The sequence below is a fragment of the Anticarsia gemmatalis genome, chromosome 20 (assembly GCF_050436995.1).
Source record: "Anticarsia gemmatalis isolate Benzon Research Colony breed Stoneville strain chromosome 20, ilAntGemm2 primary, whole genome shotgun sequence".
Classification (NCBI taxonomy): Eukaryota; Metazoa; Arthropoda; class Insecta; order Lepidoptera; family Erebidae; genus Anticarsia; species Anticarsia gemmatalis.
The window spans coordinates 3211816-3236874 of NC_134764.1; the positions used below are offsets into that span (position 1 = coordinate 3211816).

A 25059-nucleotide genomic window follows, 5' to 3' on the forward strand; every position below is an offset into this window, starting at 1 on the left:
GACGTTTTGTATTTAACTATTTATTTTACGTTAAAATAAGATGAACACATCAATGAATTGCCAATAAAATATGAATGACTCGCTTCCATCGAAAGTGCCGGTTGTCATTGAAAGAGTCTTAGATCAAATAGAAATACGAGTTAACAGCACTGGAAGCAAGAATCGTTAGTAAATTGGTTATGTTTACAGAACTCCAATGTATTCTCCGTTAATTTATATTATTTGTTTAGTTTCAGATGAAGATCTGTTATCGCTGCATTCAGTTTTTGGTGCAGTACTAGAAAGAGCACTGGATATACTCGAAAAGTATCCTACTTTTGTAACGTACACAACAGCAAAGAAGTCACGAACTCTCATTGAAATACCGGGCGAAAACGACCGCTGTTACCGTGTTTTCCCTCGAATCAACTACTGTCCTTGTCTTTCGTTTAAACGTCAAGTTATTGAACAAAAATCCCAAGTAAGATACCAACTATTATCATTAGTATCGTTTTTAAAAAACAATGTATAAACTTTTTTTCTGATGTCCAGGTAGTTTGTAAACACGTGTTAGCGGCCAGATTAGTTCAGATTCTTGGTAGAACTACAGAACACGAGGTAACTCAAGACCAGTACTTGATGTTATTGCGATCTATGTATGATTTAGAAGATAACAATGGATGAAGGTACTTCGCAATATTACTTCACGGCGTCCATGGACTCAGGGAAGATACTGTGCAGTCTGTTGAAAGCTATACAGTTTCAAGAAGTAAGTCCTTATGATAATTATATCTATTTTTTGGACATGAAATCAAAAGTTTTAGTAAAGTCTCTTCAATAATAAATCCAATAAGAATCGGCCTATCATTGTGGCTGGCCTGCAAGCTGGCTTACCCCTGGTTTCAGTGGCACATTGGTATTTTATCTATTCAATAGTGTTAAGGCTAATATAAACATGACAGTTTGAATATATACACTACCACTAAATGTGCTGCAGAAACCAGGCATTAAAGCTGTAAAAGCAATTCTTTTAGACACTACACTCATGTAACATTTTGTACCAATTCTAAAAGACTCACCTATTGTGTTTCAGTCAGCAGTGTTCTGTGCTTTACCTGAGGGTCTGAAGCTCACAGTGGAGGAGGGCAAGTGTGTGCAAGCATCAGCATATGTGCCGTCTGACAACTTCACCGAGTATCATGTTAGAGACGATGTGGATGTTATGTTCAAAGTAAAAGTTTAATTACTACTTATATATTAATTAACAGTATTTAATGCTAATTGACTGAATTCTCTGTAGAGAAATCATCAACAATATTTTCAAATATTTTAAAGCAAATATAATGAACACAATTTAGATACAGTTGTGAAGCGAGGAAGGATTCAGGTAGATCAGATCTTTGCTAAAAGCAGCAAAGAAAAAACATATAACATAGAGTAACACCCTTATAATCATATGTTTGCTATAATTACAGATCAGTATAGCAGTGCTGGCAGAATGTCTGAACATATTTGGTTCTGGAGAGGAGTCTAGTCTGAAAATGTACTATCGGAGTGAAGGTTCACCTTTGTTGTTAGTGTAAGTTTCCAATGGTATTTTAAATTTTTCTAGACAGTTTCCTAAACTAACCCTTCCACCAAAATTAATGATAATTAATCAATAGAAAGGTTTCTTAGCAAGTAGTCTTAGTTTCAATTTCTATTCATTGTTTCGTAGTCCAGAAACTAGTCAGGCGCCACGACATTCTAAATATTAAAAACATTGGTGGAATCAAGAATTGATATTATTTCTGTCAACCAAGATAAGATAATTCTATTGTATGTATGCTGTTTTCAGATTACAACCTCAATCAGTGCACAACGTGATGACAGACTGTGAGATATCCACTCAGACAGCGGACTCAGTGCTCGAGCTCCGAGACGAGGACGCCGAAGAGGTCGCCAAGCTGGTGCTGAAGGCGCCCGCGTTCTTAGGCCTGCTGGCCGACCTCGAGCGATCCTGTGACATCATCGAGCTCAACCTTTCGCCTGAACATCCTAATGTTAGCATTATCACTTATGGAATGCAGGTAAGAGACCTTTTGATTTTGTTCTTTGAAACTTTAATTGATGTATTTATTTAAAAAACGAAATGAGTAAATTCGCACTAAGAATTGCTCTTGTGTCGCGGGGCCTTTTACAAACGTACAAACTACAGACTAACCCACGACCTCCCGACGCAATGGTGTGGCGACCTAAATCACTGCGACACTAAAACCAGAATCTGAATTGAAATTAACAATAAGTTACTAGAACGGTATACGTAATACGCACGTCGTAACGTATACGTACACATTGACAATAACTTCAGTTATACATACATAGTTTTTGTTTCTATTAATAAGTCTCTTAATGTAATCTCACTCTAATTGCAGGAAATGTATTGAAATCTTTTTGTTCTATTTATAGGATCGTTCATGTATCGACATGCCGAAATCTTCCGACATGGTGCAAAGTTTCAGCTGCGAGCAACCAGTCACGCTCAAGTATCAACTACATCACATAAGACTTATTATGAAAGCACTCGCTATATCCTCTAAGGTAAGGCGCGAAACATGAGATCTTTAAAATACTAGCTAACTTTTGCTTGCGACTTCGTTCGCTTAGAAAGATTCTTCGGTTTTATCTCGCATCTATAATATAAGTAGGAGAATTCCCAACTTTAGCTCAGTTCCTTTAAAATTAATTCAAAGATTCCTTTACTTCACAGGTGGTTTTAAGGTGCAGCTCAAACGGCCTACTGTTGTTGCAGCTGAAATTAGAAAAGGAAGATCAGAGACAAATGTTCTCAGAGTTCTATATCGTTCCATTACTAGACGACTGATATTAGTTAACTGTTCAATGTTATTATTTGTCTAAACACATGTTAATATTTAGTATAAGTGATAAAAAATACATAGTTTTGCAAAAGAAATCTTATTTTTCTATAAATAAATAGAGGTAATGTAAGTAGCTTAGCAACCGTTACATAAACACAGTTACTCCATCTATCGGCTTAAAAATACAAGTCCTGAATCGCGAAAGCGCTATTCAGACGTGTCGAATTATCTTGCTATTGGAAAATGATCATACTTCTAACGCAAATAATATTCTTATTCTAAAGTATAATAAAACAAAGTGTTGCAAAATATATGACTATATTTCGTTCCTCCAAAAATTACATACAACTTAAAGGAATGTTTGTTAAGTTTAACATCGCTTGAACTGTGAGTATAATGTCAATATTGGCTTCCACATACAAATTAAGCCTACATACTTATATTTATACATCGTTATAGAATATGATGCAATACATTGACTTTTGAAGTTACATTTTGTACATAAACATTGCACTTACAATGAGAAATTCGAGGATAACTGTCTAAAGGCAGCAACTTCTTGTCGTTCTTCAGTTGCGAATGTGAATATCAAAGACAGTTGTGCCGCGCACTTTAGCGTTGCTGTGTATTGTCATAGAACATCGTGTACCTAAAGTAAGCCTAAACAATCATTCCCGAATTTACCCGACACTTATCTACAAGCCGTTAAACTGTCCGTTAGTTAAATGATTAATTCAATAGTTCATTGTCAATATACCGCATCAATTCAAAACTTAACTATACATAGTTACATTCGAGATAAATTTTATTTAGCGTGATTCAGTTTCCATAAACCAACAAACATGTTAAAAATGTATATTTTTGTTAATGAGTTAATATAATGTTCGTTATCAATTCCAACAACATTTAATTTAATTTTATAATGGTTTAACCTAATTTTACGCTAAGTTTACATGACAATGTAATGAGGCTAATAACGAACGGTATTTCAACAAGTAGGTAAGTATTCCTATTCCCGTGATACATAAAATACATGAAAATGCACGTAAGTTTCGTCGTAAGTATTGTTGGGCTTAGTATTTACGCAGCGCGTCCGCTGTATCAAACCGTAAAGGTCTGTTATTATGCATTAATTTTTATGTCATTGAAATTCTGATCCAGTGCCCGCAGTAGGTACCATACTACCATAAATCTTAATACAAAGCCTAACCTTACGGTCCGTACGCTCCGATGCCGACGTAGTGAACACTCAGCTCTACAGGGTGAGCATATTGTCATAATACTGCACAAGTCTTCTGGCTAGTATTAAGAATACTACAACCGAAATTGAGATATTCAATAGCACATTTCTCGACAAGGCGTTGAATCTCGTGATCAGCAATCGAATGCACTACTGCTCCGTCCATAGGATCAAATATTGAATTTAAATTCGAAATACACAGCTTGCGTCTTATATTAAAAAACGCAAATCGTTACACATGCTGCAAACTTGCGCAGTTTTGGTTTAACCTCATTACGTTTGTCATGTTTTGTTTCCAATCAATACACTAATGGATTAACTACGTGATGTAACATCCATTATATGTTTTTATACAATTGCACTTTTCAATAACACCTATGAATATGATTGACTATGCAATTAATACTTAGCTCGCTCTCAGTACAATTCAATACTAGACTACTCTATTGTTACAATTTCCCGATTAAACTGTCGAAAAATTAGGAGCAGTTTCTTTGATCGTTATTTTCAGTAGTTTTATTCGATTCATGTGTATAAGTGTAGCAACATACCTGCCGAAGGTTCGGTAAACTTTGTTGTGTAGAAAAGTACATATTTACAAATAACTGCAATGGTCTATTTGAGAAACAAGCAGCATGACCCATTTCTTGTAAAATTTAGTCATTAGATTATTAATTTAGCAACTAAGATTAATGGCTATCAATATTCAAACAACATTTAATAATATCATATTGAATTGCACGAAATGAAGTCTAAGCGTATCTCGTATAAAACAATGTTTATAAATGGAAAGTTCTCAGCGATCATAAGAAATAGTCACCTAAATTGTAATGTACGTCAGGCTGGCCCGGCCCCATGGAATTTAATAATGAGATTGTTATCAATCCAATGTACCCGGGTGTACTAATATATGTAACACCTTCATTTTCAATGTAACTCTTTTTAAAAGAAATTACGTGCACTTCTTAGTGGCCGGGCCAGCCGGACGTTTTCAGCCCGGCCACCTCGTTTCCAACTAATCTACAAAAAATACTGGCAATATTGTGCTACAGATGAAATGTACCCTATAATTTATGCATATGTAACACAAAATCGAATCCTAAAATGCAATAGCATACGAAATATTAGCGGTTGCAGGTGGCCGGGCTGAAATTATTTCGTTAATATAAAACAGTAAAACTGCAACACCTACCAAAAACTAATACCAGTACATAATGAGATATAGAGATATAGAATACATGTAACGCTTTCATTTTAAATTATAATACATATTTAGAAAGAATAATCACTTGAAATTATATTTCAGCCCGGCCACCTAAAAACGGTAATATTCCCTAAAATCTTATGCCAATTTGTACAGTAAAACCTGATACAGCTATGAAATGAAAGTTACATTCGTTTCGTTTTAGTCGTATACCTTTAAGCCTTCTGTTTGACTAGATTATCAAAATCTGAGAAACTTGCCGAAGAGTGACTATCATTTATTAACTAATTTCAGGACATTTGGTTTGTTGAGTGAAACAAAATTGGTAATTGTCATATTTTTTTTATAATCATTTTTGAAATTAGTTAGACAACATTTGTACTTATATTAATTACGTACTATAACAAATGTTAATTATAAATAATGTAAAAAAAGGTTACACATTGATAATAACACAGTTATCAAAAAATTATAGTAATATCAATATTACCTTAACATCGAACATTCATTCATTCAGAATATTAGAAGATAATTTTTGGTTAAATACTTATTATACCTTGGTAAAAAATCACAGATTTTCATAATTCAAATTTGAATTAGTCAAAATACTTATAGTACAAATGCCAGATATAGGCTAGCAATGATTATTATATTAGCATACGTTTAATTATACAAGTCAACATTGTGATTTTTAGCTGTGATTTTAATATTATGTTAAATTATATATACTACATAGCTATATTTCCATTAGCTGCCACTGAAAGAACTATGGTTCTCTCTTTATTTAAGAATTGTTGTAATAATTATATTAGCATAATTTTAATTGAAAGTTTTCAAAACTTTAAATTCAAAGTTGATGTAAAAATCATTATGAAAATCTGTGATTTTTTACCAAGGTATAATAAGTATTTAACCAAAAATTATCTTCTAATATTCTGAATGAATGAATGTTCGATGTTAAGGTAATATTGATATTACTATAATTTTTTGATAACTGTGTTATTATCAATGTGTAACCTTTTTTTACATTATTTATAATTAACAATTGTTATAGTACCTAATTAATATAAGTACAAATGTTGTCTAACTAATTTCAAAAATGATTATTAAAAAAATATGACAATTACCAATTTTGTTTCACTCAACAAACCAAATGTCCTGAAATTAGTTAATAAATGATAGTCACTCTTCGGCAAGTTTCTCAGATTTTGATAATCTAGTCAAACAGAAGGCTTAAAGGTATACGACTAAAACGAAACGAATGTAACTTTCATTTCATAGCTGTATCAGGTTTTACTGTACAAATTGGCATAAGATTTTAGGGAATATTACCGTTTTTAGGTGGCCGGGCTGAAATATAATTTCAAGTGATTATTCTTTCTAAATATGTATTATAATTTAAAATGAAAGCGTTACATGTATTCTATATCTCTATATCTCATTATGTACTGGTATTAGTTTTTGGTAGGTGTTGCAGTTTTACTGTTTTATATTAACGAAATAATTTCAGCCCGGCCACCTGCAACCGCTAATATTTCGTATGCTATTGCATTTTAGGATTCGATTTTGTGTTACATATGCATAAATTATAGGGTACATTTCATCTGTAGCACAATATTGCCAGTATTTTTTGTAGATTAGTGGGAAACAAGGTGGCCGGGCTGAAAACGTCAGGCTGGCCCGGCCACTAAGAAGTGCACGTAATTTCTTTTAAAAAGAGTTACATTGAAAATGAAGGTGTTACATATATTAGTACACCCGGGTACATTGGATTGATAACAATCTCATTATTAAATTCCATGGGGCCGGGCCAGCCTGACGTACATAAATTGTAAGTTTCCTTTCCGACTGGTTTTGGTCGGTAGCACATTTCTTCTGCCGAGATTGTATGGCAAAACTGCAAGAAAGTCGCCGCACTGTAGATCAAAATAAATAATCAATGGGAAGTAACAGTGATATAATCCAATGCTCAATATTTTAAGCAGTCACATTGATCTGTTAATTCGACCACCCCTCAGGCTTCAACTTAATGCCTTACCTAATCACTAAAATATGATTGTCTGTTCGTATCACCAATATCTTTGGTGACAATGACATAATCTGTAGTTTATTGATATAGTTGATGAAACAGAGTAAAAACGAAAACTGCAGCGGCTTTGATAGTAAATATTTCGCGGCGATATGCAACCGGCCTCTTGGGAAAATATTAGAATATGTGCGATATGTAAATACAGGCACACAAGTTATTTATCATGTCTTTAATTCTTCACTGTACTTTTTGTGATATTATTTATGCTATGTGACTTTTCCAGATCGAGTTACACAATAATAAATAATGACTTACCACTAAACATGAATTAAGTACATTAATATAACATAGATTTGGCTAAGCCTCGATAATTACCAATTAATTAATACTAATATAAATACGACTAACCTATTGCACAAATAATTGCGGAATTACGACTTAAGATGGCGCTGTGGCCGGTCAAATAAATACTGGTTAATTGATACTATGTGAAATTAATGGCCATTTGGCTGTATGTACTGTAACGGAGAATATTTGTATCTCTTTCTAGTTTGGTAAGCTATACGCGAGAGAATGAGATAGACATACCAAGATATACCTGAGTGAAGCATAATGTAAAATATTAGGCCCTACGTATACAAGTCTTCGACAATCAAGAATTACTAGTATTAAAGCGATGCCCGCCATAAGATTCTTGTGTGCGAACCTCAATGGATTCTATGGCGGTAGTTGCTTAAAGACTATAATCGCTGAGAATCGAAGATTTGATAGGAAGGGCCTAACAGCTTGTATTGATCATACATTTTGTTTTTTCATTAAGTTTAATTGAACTATTGATATTCTCATTTTGATCACTCAAACATTCTTTTTTTAGCTCAAACATTCAGCCAAAAACAGCACATATCTTAAAAATAAACTACACTGACTGCAAACTTATGTCACACAATATACATTTGCAATCAATACAATAATATTTGGCTATGTTGCAATACAATACAATTACAATATTTTCCTAGTCACGCACGAGAGCACTCATCCAACATTTTGGAACTACCCGACTTATTTTGTGCTTAGATAAATAAGGTACTTGAAATACTCTAGCTACTTTGCATCAATTATGAGTATTGTAGATAGCCAAGTTTGTACATAGTGACGATTACGAACTACTTTTAACGTGTCCTTTGACTTATAGTCAAATGAACACGCAATTACACCGTGCACGTACATATATAGCCAAATGAATGCGCACTTACAACGTATACGCTCGCAGTATACGCACGTAATACCCCAAATCTCAGGTCTGCGCTCTATGCTCTCGAACTTAGTGCTAACTTGATGACACGTGCAAATGTATAGGTTTTTAAAAGTAACTGTTTATGGAACATGGAAATATGCCACTCTCCGATCTCCTAAATATCGTGGTAACAGGGTTTGTAGCGCGATATTCAAGCCGGCATTATTGACTAGCGAGCGTTAGATTCGATTAAAAATTTAAAACAGTCGATAGTGGCAGGAAATCGACTACGCCTTGCAGCAGTGCGACAGATCTGCGCAGTTCACAAACGTCACTATAAACTTAGCTTTCAATCAAAATTGATGAGCATAGAAGCCTTTTTAAAGATACATGGAATTCAGTACAGAGTTTATTTACACACGTTATTTTTCTACATAATATATTGTGACTATTGTACAAGAGTATCCTTTCGGATTTAATGAGCTGGATCTCTAAAAGTAGCAAACGTATTCCAAACTTGTAACAAACACTCGCGTTTCACACACCAATTTTGTTTTTGTAACACCAATTTTAACACGAACAATTTTTCAAGCTGAATCATTTTTTACACTTTTTCCAGTTGCCAATCTCGAAGCGTCGAAGTCCATAATATACGCGCGACATTAACCGTTTAAATAACTAAACACTTTTGTAGATCAGCTGTTTTTAATCCTATACAATTGCCTATTGTTAAAGCGTAGATTCGGATATTTGCTATTGATATTATAGGAACGGAACCATACGTTCATCTTATCGTATTGAGACTTTTTTTTATATAACGTCTAATTCTCGTCCACAGATTATGAGATATAGTTAGTTTTGGAGCAGGTGTGGCTGTAGTGTCGGGCACGTTACACGAAGGTGTACTGGTTGTCGACGGCGCGCAGGTCGTGCGGCGCGGCGGAGGCCTGCAGCAGCGCCTCCAGCTCGGCGCGGCGCATGCGCACGTCGCTGCCGTGCGTCACGTCCAGCTGCAACACACGCCCCACTCGTATGTTACTCTCCGGTTTTAACAAATATCCTCCTTTAACCTTCCGTATGCCGGACCCGCGCCGCAAATAATGACCCATCTGCCGCGTCATTTTAAAATCGTCTTGCGTCTATATCGCGCAGATCTACGGTCCTTTATTCATACGAAGCTTCAGAAATTGGCGCGCAGACCTGCGTTCTGGCATACGAAAGGTTAAAGAACAAAGTTTAACTTAATCGAGGTTCAATACCGATAGGTTTTAAAATCGACGACGTTTCACAGTAAAGTGAGTACTTAGCTAAAACGAATTAGTCTCAAAGCGCTACTCTACTCAAATCGACGGCTACGCTAACTCAAACGAGCTATAAATAAAAAAAAGCATAAATAACGTAATCAAACTTACCAAAAAGAGTATGCTTGCAACACAACACACAGACAAAAACGAAGAAAAAAAAAACACAGCAAAATAAAAAACAAAGCCATTCCATAGAATAAAGTTTAATAATAAAAATTTACAACCAAGAAATTAAAATTAAAGCTCGGAAGAACATGATTTTGTACAAAGTATAAACAATATAATTATATAATCTAATTTCATTTCATTGTTAGTACATTACAATAACAGTCCATTTTATCAAACTTGAGTTACGTTGATAAATATATTCTACAACAAATTCGGAATAATTGGTGCTAGTATTATTATTATATTAGAAGATTTCTCAAGCCGAACAACAGATATGATTATCTAAGACATCTTTAAATTTTTCAAACGTGCGCGGTCATGTTACGTGCACGTAGGTATACGTTGCAGGCCTTTTAGAGAAATCAACTCTCTAAAATGAGAAGGTATCCCCAATCTTATACACTTAATCTTATAGGCTTATGACAATTAAAGCCCTTATTCAACTGGGTATATGTAAACACCGTCGTAAAACTCTTATCCGACGGATGCTATGTTATAACACTAGAACCAATTTATTCCTTGACACCCCAACTAACTTGGAGCGTACTACAATTAGATACCTAACTGGCATATAATGTTAGCTTCATAACGAAATCATATGAAAATGCAAACTAAACTATTTACTATACAATATATACTAAGTTAAATGCGATTACTTAATCAATTGTGATTCCTTTACACCTATCTATATAGGCACTTAAGTATATTATAACTTATTTTCATTTTATTTTTAAATAAATTTACATTTATTGTCATCAATAAATAAAATGCAATACAGGAATCAATGGTCGTACACAGCTAATCTTATTATAAAATGATCATATTTTCTTTAATATTTAAAACCGTATAGGTTTAATTTACACGAGCTACTTTTAAAGCTATAAGACGTAGCCATCTTAATCTTAAATTAAAGCATGGTGACCATTATTGGCAAAGATTGGCGAACTTTATATATAATAAGTAATTAAGTTCTGTTTTAATGTAATTGCATACATGTGAATTACTTAAAGACCCACGTCTTGTAAAAATTGGGCCTTGAAAAGAAAAGTAAAAAAAAATCCTATGTGACCTGTGTTTATTTGACAGACAGTTCTTATGTATAGTTAAGGCAGTGTTACACGGCCCAATTTGTAAAGTCGTGAGCACATGAGCATGAGAACAAACAACGCTGAGCAAAATACAACTACAAGCTACATATTAACAACATCAATAGCAACGAAACGAAAACTGAAGGCAAAAATATCATAAATAAAAAAAAAAGGCTTACTGCAAAACATTGCTTAGAAGTTGACACACATTTCTTATTAACGATTTTAAACTCTCGCGACGAATATTATAATATGGTTGAATTTCAATCGCGTTCAAGACCCGTTGCATTATAATTATATTCTATTTAAAGTATATAATAAGGATAGTATTGTAAACTAGAAATATGTTTTTCAAGTTATTTATTAAAAAGGTAAAATACTTCTTAAAAGCATGTTTTGCAGTAAAACTTTATGTTTGTGCATAAATAAAATCATGCTTCGAAATTAGCATGAAAGATACCCTATTTGGGCAATGGCACTGGGCCTTGGAAAATAGGCCTCAATCGAGACGACAAAACTCTTCATATTTTGGGTGAGAGCAAATTATTTGCGGCTGACTGTACGCGTACATTAGGATACTAACTTGTTTAGTGAACAATGGCAGTCTAATAAAAACAGTCAAAATGAAATCAAAACCGATTTCTAATGACCAAAAACTACTTGATGATGTAAATCATTTTAATAGCATACAGTCAGTCACAAATTATTTGCCATCTAACCCACATTGTAGAGTAAAAGAACAGATAGCATATTCAGATTCATAATGATAAAGAGCCAAATATAATTACATTATAGTATTGGCTTTAGATAGCATCTTAGAATTCTTTGTTTGTTTTAAAGCTCATAGCGAAGGCGTTCGGTGGGTGAATATGCCTCTTTATTATTGTTCATTTCAAGTGTACTTTGTTTTGAAGTATGGCTAGTGTTGCTATGGAAACGAAATATATTTTGTTTGCTTTATGTAAACAACTAAGGCCCTTCATAAAGCTATACAAAGCTCCGATACTCAACGATTTTAGTCTTAAAGCGACTATCGAGCCAAATCCAGTGGCAGGATGAATATCGGCGAAGAGACTCATAGATAACTCCATTGATTTTTTTGTCGGTACTGGGTTGAAGACTTAAATTACCGATTATTGGAGTTTATTGTAACTTTGTGTAGGAAGAGCCCAAGAAATAGGGATTTGTTTTATACAAATATCGAACAAAAAGTAGGTTTAGAATAGAAATAACTATTTGTGGATCATGCTAATATTTTTTTTTCGTGATCTATCATTATAATATTATTATAGTAATATATTTACAAGAATATCCCTCTAAGTTATCCAATACAACATTTTAAGAAGGGTGAAAAGTGCCATGGATAAAAAGTATATTTTACTCAAATTTTCGAAATCGTTTCTTAACTTGTAAAAAAATACATTCAAATTGAGAATCTCCTCCTTGTTTTGAAGTCGGTTAAATATAATTTAATATCAGAATTTTAGGACTTCACTAGCCATACTCTACGATTGTTTAGTAGACGGTTTATTGAAATATGCAGTGAATTGTTTGAAATACTCTGACACTACTGAAGACTGGCGATAGACATGTGATTCTCGACTGTTTACCAATAACATACCGATTGTATTGTTTACAACGACAATCGGAAAGATTTTTAACTTATGAGCAATTTGTTTCCTGTTTATTGGACAAAAAATTGTATTTGGTGTTTCGTTTTTTAGTGGATTAAAGGCCATTCATTAAAAAGAAATAATTGCATAAAGTTTTCCGATGCAAAAATGGTTTTAAGTTTATTTAATTGAATTCCAATGGTATAAACGACTGGATTTTAATATCGCGCTTTTCTACACAATAATCATTGGATATCGATTAACATCAGAAACAGTAGATGGGGTTCGATTCCCGTGCTATATTTTCGTTTAATCCACAAATAGTTGTTTCGTGACTTGTTTGTATATTTATAAAAATATCACACGATTTGCGTAAGAAAAATGACCTATGTATGTCATATTTGTATATTTTTATGTTTATCAGATGTCCAATGTGTAACGTGTACTGTGTGTATGTGTGTGTGTGAGTGTGTAGCGACAACTAAGAGTTGCTCACTTGTTGCCTGTTGTCGTGGCACACGACGTACTCGGTGAGCGTGACGTCAGCGGCGCCGCCCGACTCCAGCGGGATGGGGTTGGCGCGGAAGTGCTCCAGCATGTCGTGCACGTTGGGGAACCACAGGTGCTGCACTCGACACTGGCCCGAGTCTGATAGTGTCATGCGCAGGTGCTTTGCACGACCCTGCAATAGTAAGTAAGCATATAAGTAACGAATCGATGGATAATCGTCATTTCGTCAATTAGTACTAAGTATTCTGTGTGGATACTATTCTCAAAACTTTCTTTTAGAATTAACCGAAACCTTAGAGAGGTTTATGTCTGCCTCGTGGTAGGTCAACTAATGTTTTATTTTCTAGACATACACTATTATAATAAGATTTTTATTTTGTTAATGTTACAATAATTAAATTAAATGTTAATGTTACAATATTTAGGTTGTACACAGACCTGGAAGTTGAAGGTAAGCACATATTCTCCGCGGCGCGTCTCGCTCTGGCGCACGAGGTAGCAGCCGTGGCCCGAGGCGCCGGCCGCCAGCACGCAGGCGGCGGCGGCGGCCCGCGCCAGCGTGCCGTGGAACCACGGCCACTCCGCCAGCGACATCTGCGGGGAGCCCTCGCACGCTTCCTCCGCTATTGGACCTACACACAAACACAACATTTAACAAAATGTCTTTACAATTTCTTTACTTTTTTTATATTCTTGATTCAACAAAACGCCTTTTTTTTCATGCACGGATGACAGATAAGAGATTCGATTTTAACTGTGAACAATGGCACTCTGGCTTGACTTTTAGTCTTGCGATTAAGCATACTGATGGTGCAACCCATATGCTAGTGACTCCATGCATCAATTAATGGCTAACATTTGGTAAATAATGTTTACAGTTTTTTTTATAATTTCCGAACATAATTATCCATCATGAGCCTGTATGAGTTGCCATAGATAATATGATACTCACTGTTATACAAAAACTCAGGTTCGTCAGTAGCGTCGGTGGCTAGGTCGACGTTACTGGTGCTGGGCGGCAGGTCTCTCCGCGGCGGCAGGTCGGGCGGCGCGGGCTCGGGCATGCCGGGCAGCGCGTCGGGCGGTGGCTGCGTGGTCGGCGGCGACCGCATGCAGTATTTAATAGTAGCTAACCACGCCTTCATGTCGTCTACGTCTGCTGCCTCGATTACGTATTCCATATTGTTGTCAGCCTGCAATTTGTTTCAAAAATATGCTTTTGTTAAAATCTGAGCATTGACAATGACATTTCCAATAACTTGTCTACAGTTATGCATAAAATGGTTAGTTGTTGGGAAATGTCCGACTTTGTAAGACTATCTAGAGTTGTAGACCATCTTACCTATTTGGTTACTTAAAATTTATTTTTTAGGTACTTAAACTGTGTTACTATATTTATTATTGAATTATTCATAGTAGGTACATTTAAACATGAAAAATCTTGTTATACTAATTTCATCTATACTAATATTATATTAAATAACTTAATAACACACAGAGCAGTGTCAGTGGTCAAATCTAACTAGAAGCTAATAAAATACATACTTATGCACAATGAATAAGTAGTACAATTGCTAGCTTTACCTTTTACAGAGAGTTAATGGATTAAATCATAGTCCATTCATTAGTTGGCCACAAATGCCAAAGTGTAATGGTGTTAGCACACTATATGAATATTAATTGACACATTGACCACATACTTCGAAACAACAGTTCTAAACATACTTATATCTAAGCCATCATCCTACGAATATCATAAATGCGATGGTGTGTGAGGAAGAATGTATGTATTACTATATATGTATGTTTGCTATTCTTTGATGAATAAAATATTGAATGCACTTTAATGAAATTTGGTACACTGAAAGCCTATAACCTGGAATACAATATATGATAATTTGTACCACAAAAATCTATCTTTTTATCAAATCAAATAATTTATTTGTGAGCACGAAGTAACAGGCATAAATTAGTAATCTATACCAAAGTACAAGGTAATAAAATAATTGTCAATGTATGTATGTTTGTTTGTATGCCCCTTTATGGTAAAATGGCTGAACTAATTTCAATTTAAATAAATACAGGAATTGCATGCTTGTTTACTAACTGGTTATTGTGAAATATGGTAATTGCATTGTGAATTCAGTTTATCTGATTCATACTTCTAAGTTTTATTTGTTGGGAGACCTAGTTCTTCATGAATCATATTGAGGTATTCAGGATAAATAGCGGAAAAAACACAATTTTCTCATTAACCTGGTATTTCTATGAGAATTTACCTGATAAAGGAAAATAGGGCAGTTATGTCAATAGTAGAAGAAAATGTCAGTAATTTATAGTTTGGCCTAACTAACTTTGGGATCCATGATGAAATGCATGATCCATTGATTTTAGTGTCTTGAGATTTGGGTTCAACATATTTTTTGATCGAGTGAAATGAACTCAAATGCTTTGTAGAAGACTAAAGTCAGGAAGCTTCCCTCTTCATAACTTACAACCATGTCATATGGGGCCTCAAACACAATAAAAATAAAGATCATGACAAGAGACATAATAATGGAATAAAGAAAAATAGTTCTAAAGTTCAAGACCTAAATTAAATAGAACAGAGATCAAGGAACAAGGCTCTGACACTTGTCTTAAAATATTTATCATAGAGACTAATAATCCTAAAAACCTAATTATTATTGATAACAATTATCAGGTACAAAAGATTTAATTAATCTTCTTGTAAACCTTATTACCTATAATACCTATAAAGCTGTTTTATAACTTTCATTTGGATTTATTTACTAATCATAGAATAAAATAGTTTTTAAGACTTTCTATAAAAAATGTTAATAATATCATAAATAAATAATAATATGATATTGTGTAATAATTTATTACCTATTTTCCAATTAAAATGTTTCAAAAGCTTATCTAACACCTAAATGATAACTTAAAATATTTATCTAAGAAAATGGTTGTAAAATTAGGTGAATATTACCTTCAATACAAAAGTATTCTCATGGTCAGGCATCTCTAGTGCTGTTGTTTCCCGAGCTTCTGATATGAGGAAACAAAACACTCCACTGCGAGGTTTCTGAGCCTTTGGTGGTGAGTAGAACTCTAACATGTAACCACCCACTGTCTTCATTAACGCCAGCCTGCATCTCTCCCACTTTTGTGGACCGGCAGGCTGTTCTAAGCTCTCTGGAGTTAAATAATTTACCAAACCTTCTTTCCTACATTCTACAACTATTTTAGATAATTTAGTCTTGGTTTGTTTGTTTAGGTTTGTCGAAAGCTCCACTTCGTCCGAATGTTGTTTGTGAAATAAACCCTTTCCACGCCTCAACCCCTTGAAAGATAACCTTCGGAAGAACGGTTTATGTAGTGTTTTTGGCGAGTCTGTGTCTTCTGAATAGTCACTTTCATCATGTCCCGTGTGCGTGCCGTTAGGAAGTTTGTGCACCCCCTTCAGTTTTCCAATTTCTAACTCGAACTGTTCAGAGAAGCACTCGACGAATTTCTTTAGTAAATCCTTGTGCGAGGCCTGTGGCCGGGTTGCAGAGTCGTTGGTGCCGGTCTGCACGTACTGTAAGCATGCCTTGGCGAAGTCCTGAGCGGCGGCTTTAGCCTGACGCTCGCAGAACTCGACCCATCCGTCGGGATCGCCGTCGGACGGGCCCGCCATGGCAAGCAATTTCTTTAGCAGCTCCACTTGGAAGGCGTAATTTTACGTAACACTAAACACAATAACCTGGATAAGATAGTTCACTATTATTCGGCTCGTTATTGAGTTTCATGCCAATTTTGTAATCAAAATAAAATTCACGATGCTATCACAAGTTTTCTCGCGAAAACAAGTTTTGTTGCCACACTAAAAAAATTAAGAAATGCTTTTTGATTGAGCTTTCACATTTCACAAAAACAGGTGAAATGTTAAAATATTATGCGAACAATATGAATTATTAACTAAAAATTAACGTACGTGTTCTGTATTGTTCAAGCTATGAATTAAACTAGCAATTATAGTTGACGTTTTTAGTTGTTTCTTTAATAACCTAATAGATGTCACTGCTTATAATTTTTTTACATTGTACCTATACTTAAACTTAAAATTTTTATATAGATGGCGCTAATTACAGCAATAACAAAGTCGTTACAGTAACACGGTTTCACCATTTCTAATCTATTTAATTATTTATGTTCACACTATGTATTATTATGTATATCTATCATAGTTTATTAGATGAAATGTTGACAATAAAATTGTTTTCTTATTCATAAACCATGAAACTGTCGACTTGGCCCTTACCAATGGATATGGTGTAATTAATTTAGTTCCGGAATATAGAAAGGATTTTAATTTGATTCTATTACGATAATGATAGGATAATTTCATATTGGAGCGCAATTGAGCGCAAAAAATCCTTCGTATCGATTGTTATGTGTTCAATTCCAAATGTTGTTACACGATCTTTTACATTTTCTGTTACACATAATAATCAATATAGTAGATACCTATACTATATTGTATGATTATGTTACTGTAAAAGCCCGAACGGTGGTAAATCCTAAGATTTTCCGGTATAACCTAAGATTTACCAACTCGCAATGGTAAAAGTCCGAATAATTCTTTTATTTCGAACTTTTACCTATATTCACTTGATGATATCGAGATGTCGCCATGTCGCCGGAGCCCCGCTTCGCGGGGCTCCTCCTTCTGGGTGGTTAAAAAAAAATAACCACGAAGGCTAAGGTAGCCTTCTAACCTAACCTACCCATGTCGCTATGCCCAAAACTCCTTCTTTATAACTATGTCACAGTATATAATTATACCGTGAAATAGTTATAAACATAGTTATGAAGGAGGATTTTTTTATACATCGTAACATAGTTTTTAAACTTGTTCGGACTTTTACCACTGAGAGTTGGTAAATCTTAGGTTTTACCGGAAAATCTTAGGATTTACCACAGTTCGGACTTTTACAGTAACAATTATACCGATTGTTTGAATGCTCAGATGTAAGACGGCACTGTACCGCTTAGCCAAAACAGTAAATGGTAAATAATTACTACCTCGGCTTTCTATCCATTGCTCTCTCTACTAAAAAGCAAGTAACCGTAGTGGGTATTCAACTTTTACCATATTAGGTCTACTGAAAGACGCAACATCGATCGCTGGTTGACGCCTAGCTGCTAACAGACGGTCGATGAAGCCAAGCGGTTCCGTTACACTACTGATAAGTGTGCGTAGTGGGGATTTTTTATTATTTTGTATATCTACTAAAGTTTGGAATCAGATGACTGTGTACGGTTTACGTACACTTAGTTGATATTCCGCTGATCTTACACAAATCGGCTGATTGTTTTGTAATTATAATTAATTTATATTTAGTGTGCATTTTAACAAACGAGCGTCCGCACGTGTGTGAGAGTCACCTTTCAACTCTAAAACTGTATTTACGTAACTAGAATAATAAATTACTACGGGAAGAAGTTTCTTTCACTTGCGCACTCACAACTACTTAACTCTTAAACTATCAGTAGTGTACCGGTTACTAAACTGTACATTAAATGGTCCTTCGAGCCGGATGCTGAGGATCTCTGTGTCTCATAAACTGTGATAGCGAATCGGTTTGGTCGGCCTCCCACAAGCGGGTCTCACCGGTCCAAATTGAGAGTCGTGTGTCATCACAAGGACGCAGATTAACTTAGCATCAATAACATTCAACTTTCAACGAGGTTCGCGAACAACACGAGTTACGAAGAAACACTGGAAATTGAAGACCAGTAGAACAACGGAACCTACAGTCTTCTTCGTATCCTGGACACAACTTTCCTGGAACCTACAACTTAACTTAAGGTACCATGGAGCAACAACTAACCAAACAAGGCGGCATCTTTGAAGATATCAAAACCTTATGTACCAATTACAAGAAAGACAGCAGTTCTCGAAAAACTATCGACTATCTAGAAAAACGTTTGGAGAACTTAGAAAAACTATGGGTAAACTTTGAACAACAGCATCAGATATTAGTGAAAGGTGTCGAAAATAAAAATATTGGATATTTCACTGACGATATTTACGGGAAAACTAAGACTTTGTACGACTCAACTAAGAAGAATATGGTGGATTTACTTTCCTTTCAACGAAAACAACAAATAAACGTGAATTTTGACTTAAGCGGACTGATGGACGACGTCGCTATGGACGACGGAAAACAAAAACTAATCATACAACAAGAACGAAATTTTAAGGCGTTATACAGAGCTATGTCGAAGATTGACCTTGATTGCATAACTGAGAAGTGGGAGTTCGAAGAACATATTACCATTTTAAAGTCAAAATGGGAGCTGATTGACAAAACTCATTGGGAGTTGGAAGACGAACTAAAAGGGTCCAATTTGATTATGGACTACAGTCAAAAGTACGAAGCTCTTGAACAGAAATATGACAACATAAAACGGGCTTTAAATAGTAAAATGTGGTCTAGTGTACATTATCAGCGGTCCGCACCAAAAATCGACATCCCGGAATTTTCTGGAAATTATGTTCACTGGATTACGTTCAAGGACATCTTCATGGAAACCATCCACAACAACCCCAGTATCTCTAAGGCACAAAAAATGCAGTACTTGAAGACAAAACTTAAGGGTGAAGCAGAGCGCCTCGTCCAACACTTATCTATTAGTGGGGATAATTACGATTCATGTTGGGAGATATTATCGCACAGATATGACAACCGTCGACTACAGTTCACATCTTTCATGAGTACCATGCAGAATATACCAGCTATCCAACACCCTAACGCCAACAACATGAAACGCATGCACGATGTAATTACAGAGTGTATGAATGGCCTTGGCAACATGGGAGTTGAGGTGTCAAATTGGGGACCAATGATTGTTTACAACATGTCACAAAAATTAGATTCGATTACTCTTAACGAATACACAAAAGAAACTCAAAACAACAGAGAATTGCCGAATTTGGAGGAATTCCTCGGTTTCCTAGAACTCAAATTTCTCGCTTACGAAACTGCAAAGGGCTGCTCTAAAGAGACCATTGAAAACAAAATTCATAGGCCTAACAATAGAGGATGGAACAATAACTATAAGCCCAATAATTTTCCTAACAAGCAGCAAGACATGAAAAAATTAGGCTACTCTAAAATTTTTCATGCATCGTACGGACAATGTCCTCTTTGCTATAAAGATCACGTGTTGATGCAGTGTGATAAGTTCATCGACATGGACATTGCGCAACGGAATAAAACTGTTGCAAAACTCAAAGTTTGCAAAAATTGCTTATACAGCCACGGCAATGTCGCGTGCAGTTCGAAGAAAACGTGCCGCGAATGTAATTTGAAACATCATACATTATTACATTTCAATAAACCTGTCTATAATGACTCAAATGTTAGAAGGGATCAAGATCGGAATTCGAATCCAGGACCTTCAACATCAACTACACCTGGCGCTCACCACTTAGCGACCGATGGCACAGAAGTCTTATTAACTACCATTCAGATCAAGGTGCAATCTGCCGACGGAAACTATGTCACTTTGCGAGGCCTCCTAGATCAAGGGTCACAGACAAACTTAATATCTGAAAATGCGGCGCAACTGCTACGCTTACCTCGAAGCAAATTTGACGCTGCTATAACCGGCATTGGTTCTACGTCACGCAACTGCAAGGGCCTTCTCCAGCTCCACTGCAAGTCGATACACTCAGATTTTACATTCAATGTACAAGCTTTGATACTGACTAACTTAACCAATAAGTTGCCTGGCAGCACTTTCCAAAGCACAGGTTGGACACATCTTCAAAACTTGAAACTCGCCGATCCGAACTATAATGTGTCTGGCTCAATAGATTTTCTTCTGGGAGCTGATGTTTACGCGGATATCATCTTGGACGGAGTGTTGAAAGGTGATCAGCATTCACCCATCGCCCAGCAAACTCGTTTGGGGTGGATCTTATGCGGGAAACTAAGAATCTTTAACTGTCATCTAACTTTAGCTATCACATCTGATTTGTCGAAGTATTGGGAAATTGAAGATATTATACCAAGCTCTCAAGACATACATCGAGACGATCAATGTGAAACTTATTACCAACAAACAACAAAAAGAAGTTCTGAAGGCCAATATATTGTAAAAATGCCTATGATCCAGGGTTATGAACAACACCTTGGACATTCGAAATCTACTGCGATTGCACAATTTCTCAAACTAGAAAAACGATTACATAAAAACAAACCTCTGTTGACTATGTACAGAAACTTTATGAATGAATACTTGACGTTAAAACATATGGAGCCGGCGACTCAGATAACATCTAACCAACCTGAATATTATTTACCGCACCACGGCGTCTTACGTGAAGAATCCACCACCACAAAATTAAGGGTTGTCTTCAACGCGTCACAAAAAACTTCTAGTGGCAGAAGTTTGAACAGTCTGATGGAGAAAGGCCCCAATCTCCAAAAGGATATACAAGCACTCATTTTAAAGTGGAGGACGTACCGTTACGCATTTACTGCTGACATAGAAAAAATGTACCGTTTCTTGTGGATTGCAGACGAGCAGAAATCGCTCCAAAAGATCATATGGAGAAACTCGCCTACCGATCAATTAAGCGAGTACGCGCTATGTACTGTAACTTATGGTACGAAAAGCGCGCCATGGTTGGCAATGCGAACTTTACAACAGTTGGCAACTGACCACGGTCACTTATACCCCGAGGCAGCCAACCTATTACGTCATGATTTCTACGTCGACGATCTAATAAGCGGAAATAACTGTTTAGAAACTGCTAAAAAACTACAAATAGATCTGATAAAATTATTAAAATGCGGGGGTATGAACCTAAGAAAGTGGTCAAGTAATGCTACCGAGCTACTAGAACAATTGACCGAAGATCAAATTTCACAAACAAAGTTCGACTTCAAACAAGACGATTCAATGAAAACACTTGGCCTCGGTTGGAATCCCAAATCAGACATATTCACATTTAGCTGGAACTTAAAACCAAACTCAAAGAAAATACTTACTAAACGCGCACTACTGTCGGAAATTTCACGACTATACGATCCCCTTGGCTGGTTCTCCCCTGTCACTGTAAAAGCTAAGCTTATTTTCCAACGCGTTTGGACGAAAAAACTTGCTTGGGATGAGGCATTGCCTAAAGACATACAAGACGAGTGGCTGAAAACGATAAATGCCATAGTTGACACACATCCTACTTCGCTGCTGAAACCGACACACATCGAAGACATCGCTGTGGTCGAAAATCGTCTACGATCCCTAAAGAACAATGAACAACTCCCTGCACCGACGACGTTAACAACGCACGATATACACCATTATGCCATTTCCTATATACTACTGGCTATCGTAGGATTGGCGATAGCCGTATGGGTGGCGAGTAAACATGGTTACTGCAACCGCAATACGTGTGACATCAGTAACCCTACGGGTACAACCGAGGACATCGAAGTGCAGACTGTAACACCAACTACTGGGATAAAGACGTTGTTCGGTTCCCGTTCGAGGAGCATACGCCCGCATCCAAAGCCGCGAGCGGAGGCGTCGGTCGATGCTGAATGTGCCTGTTCGAAGTCTGCCTCGGATATCCAATTTAAATTTTAGATACCTAAACTTATTAACCAATGTTTTTGTTATGAATTTTTAGTTTATACATTTCAACAATTTCTTCTTTGTACGGGTGATTCTCATTCATTAATTAATAAATACTTTTTTTGTTATTACTTCCGGGTTGGGAATATGTACGGTTTACGTACACTTAGTTGATATTCCGCTGATCTTACACAAATCGGCTGATTGTTTTGTAATTATAATTAATTTATATTTAGTGTGCATTTTAACAAACGAGCGTCCGCACGTGTGTGAGAGTCACCTTTCAACTCAAAAACTGTATTTACGTAACTAGAATAATAAATTACTACGGGAAGAAGTTTCTTTCACTTGCGCACTCACAACTACTTAACTCTTAAACTATCAGTAGTGTACCGGTTACTAAACTGTACAGACTGTGAATTCATATAAGGATCCAAGTTTGTGTTTGTTGCAGCTGAATTTCGTTCAGACGTTACGGACGTTACTTAAAGAAAAAGTAAATTATAGTTAGGTGAAGAGTTGTGAATCGCTTCTATATTTTTTTCTGTAGAGTTAAAAAAATGTCTCTATACTATGCCTAGCACACCTGGATTTTTTGTACTTAGATCATTCTAAACAATCAAAGCAGATAAAGTACCCTCAAGAATCAATAAAAATACTCGTTAGTCTACAAATACCCGTGGAGCACTTACATGCGTCATCGCTATCAGATCTTTTCTCATAAAGTCCGTCTAGTGTCGATCGTAAAGTGTGCGCGCCCGTCTCTGTCAAATTTCCAATAATCTTATTTTGGCGCGCATCAGCCACACCGATGACGGATATATGGGAGCCATCTTGGTTGCGAACGACGCGCATGCGCGCGGCCGTTCACCTGAACCGCGACGATAGTTTTACGACATCCCTCTATATTTTGCGATGATAAAAATAATAATAACACCTTGACCACGGCGAGAATATCGGTCAAATCGTTTCATGTAATACTACAATCGATATTACACAATATATTCACAGTTTACTACTGTGAGAAAGTTTAAACTTTATGTTGTTTACATTTGAAATATCGACTTAAATTATTGATCGTATTGATGGATCACACTTGTTTGCACCATTCCGATTCATAAATTGATAGCAGGCATATCTCATGCAATATCAGGTAAAACCACAATAAAAGTACGATTCCTAATTTTGTGATATTTCCTTTGTTTTGCCTTTATTCAATGCCCTCAACAAGGATTAGTCTGACATGGCGAGGACAGAAACAACCACAAACACAAAGTACAACTAGACGAAACAAACCGAAACACCTATTTGTAGAACACAAATATTTGTACCGTATGGGAATTGAACTCCTGACCGCCAATCGGAATGGTTGCAGCATGGTGGCCATCGTAATCATTACGAATGGACATCTTATAATAGGAAACCAAAAGAAAATAACAAAATTTAATTAAGTACTTATACTTTATTATAGGAAGGCACTTAAATGCTTACGAATTAAAAACGCCAAAACATCATTTTCTTGTACACAATTTACGTTAATTATATTTTTTAAACATTTTTCTGAGAAGTTTTCTTTTGAAGAGGCTGTGTTGTACAGATTTAGCCGTGTGCGCAGTGCTGCGCAGTTTACGAACGATTCCAGTAAACAAACGCTACTGTTTCATGTTTACAGAGAAAGTTCTGTACCTACTGGTAGGGTTACCATCAGTTACTTTACACGTAAAATTAATGCAACGGATCTTAAACGCGGTTGAAAATTAAAGGTTAGGATATCTTATTTGTTTACCCGACGTTTCGATTGAACTACATCGACCGTGGTCACAGGCTGACTATCCTAACCTTTAATTTTAGGTAGTAACATAGTAACGGTTAACGTTACATTATAATAGTGATAATATTATGTGTACTTACCAGTCGCGAGAGTTTAAAATCGTTAATTAGGTACACGTAGATAAGTACATTTTGAACAATGAAACAAAATTAAATCAATATTTTAGTTATATTCGTTGGCTTTCGTTTGTTATTATTCTGAAACGGGATTAATCGATTCATTTATACATATTCAGTAGTTATCGGATTTTACAAAATTGAAGTGACACACGTAATATCAGTTACGTGTTATTTATATGATTGTACTTAGGTCCCGACTCTACATTCAAAGAAACGTAGAATCGACAAGTTAGTTTTTCTGAGAATCCT

At 35.7% G+C, this 25059-nt stretch overlaps 3 protein-coding genes across 3 annotated transcripts; 2 read left to right on the forward strand and 1 right to left on the reverse strand.

Moving 5' to 3' along the window:
• Positions 1 to 323: 323 nt before the first annotated feature.
• Positions 324 to 3115, forward strand: Rad1 (Radiation insensitive 1). The gene is made up of 7 exons (XM_076127356.1): positions 324 to 460; positions 532 to 748; positions 1073 to 1210; positions 1455 to 1558; positions 1817 to 2048; positions 2428 to 2559; positions 2729 to 3115. The coding sequence occupies exons 2-7, from the start codon at positions 656 to 658 to the stop codon at positions 2840 to 2842; spliced, it is 813 nt and encodes a 270-aa protein (XP_075983471.1). The 5' UTR covers positions 324 to 460; positions 532 to 655; the 3' UTR covers positions 2843 to 3115.
• Positions 3116 to 7106: 3991 nt separating this feature from the next.
• Lnk (SH2B adapter-like protein Lnk) lies at positions 7107 to 17109 on the reverse strand. Its single transcript, XM_076127355.1, has 5 exons — positions 16217 to 17109; positions 14180 to 14420; positions 13666 to 13859; positions 13214 to 13399; positions 7107 to 9554 (listed from the first exon to the last, which is right to left on the reverse strand). The coding sequence occupies exons 1-5, from the start codon at positions 16904 to 16906 to the stop codon at positions 9435 to 9437; spliced, it is 1431 nt and encodes a 476-aa protein (XP_075983470.1). The 5' UTR covers positions 16907 to 17109; the 3' UTR covers positions 7107 to 9434.
• Positions 17110 to 19086: 1977 nt separating this feature from the next.
• LOC142981870 (uncharacterized) lies at positions 19087 to 22872 on the forward strand. Its single transcript, XM_076128009.1, has one exon. The coding sequence runs from the start codon at positions 19087 to 19089 to the stop codon at positions 22870 to 22872; it is 3786 nt and encodes a 1261-aa protein (XP_075984124.1).
• The last annotated feature ends 2187 nt before the right edge of the window (positions 22873 to 25059 follow it).

Coding starts and splice junctions, on each gene's coding strand:
- LOC142981870 (XM_076128009.1), top strand. CDS start 19,087: ATGGAGCAACAACTAACCAAACAAGGCGGCATCTTTGAAGATATCAAA.
- Lnk (XM_076127355.1), bottom strand. CDS start 16,906: ATGGCGGGCCCGTCCGACGGCGATCCCGACGGATGGGTCGAGTTCTGC. Junction 13,400..13,665: donor TGCTTACCTTCAACTTCCAG/GTCTGTGTACAA, acceptor TTACTATTGCAG/GGTCGTGCAAAGCACCTGCG. Junction 9,555..13,213: donor GCCACGACAACAGGCAACAA/GTGAGCAACTCT, acceptor CGTGTGTTGCAG/CTGGACGTGACGCACGGCAG.
- Rad1 (XM_076127356.1), top strand. CDS start 656: ATGGATGAAGGTACTTCGCAATATTACTTCACGGCGTCCATGGACTCA. Junction 1,211..1,454: donor ATGTGGATGTTATGTTCAAA/GTAAAAGTTTAA, acceptor CTATAATTACAG/ATCAGTATAGCAGTGCTGGC. Junction 2,560..2,728: donor CACTCGCTATATCCTCTAAG/GTAAGGCGCGAA, acceptor TTTACTTCACAG/GTGGTTTTAAGGTGCAGCTC.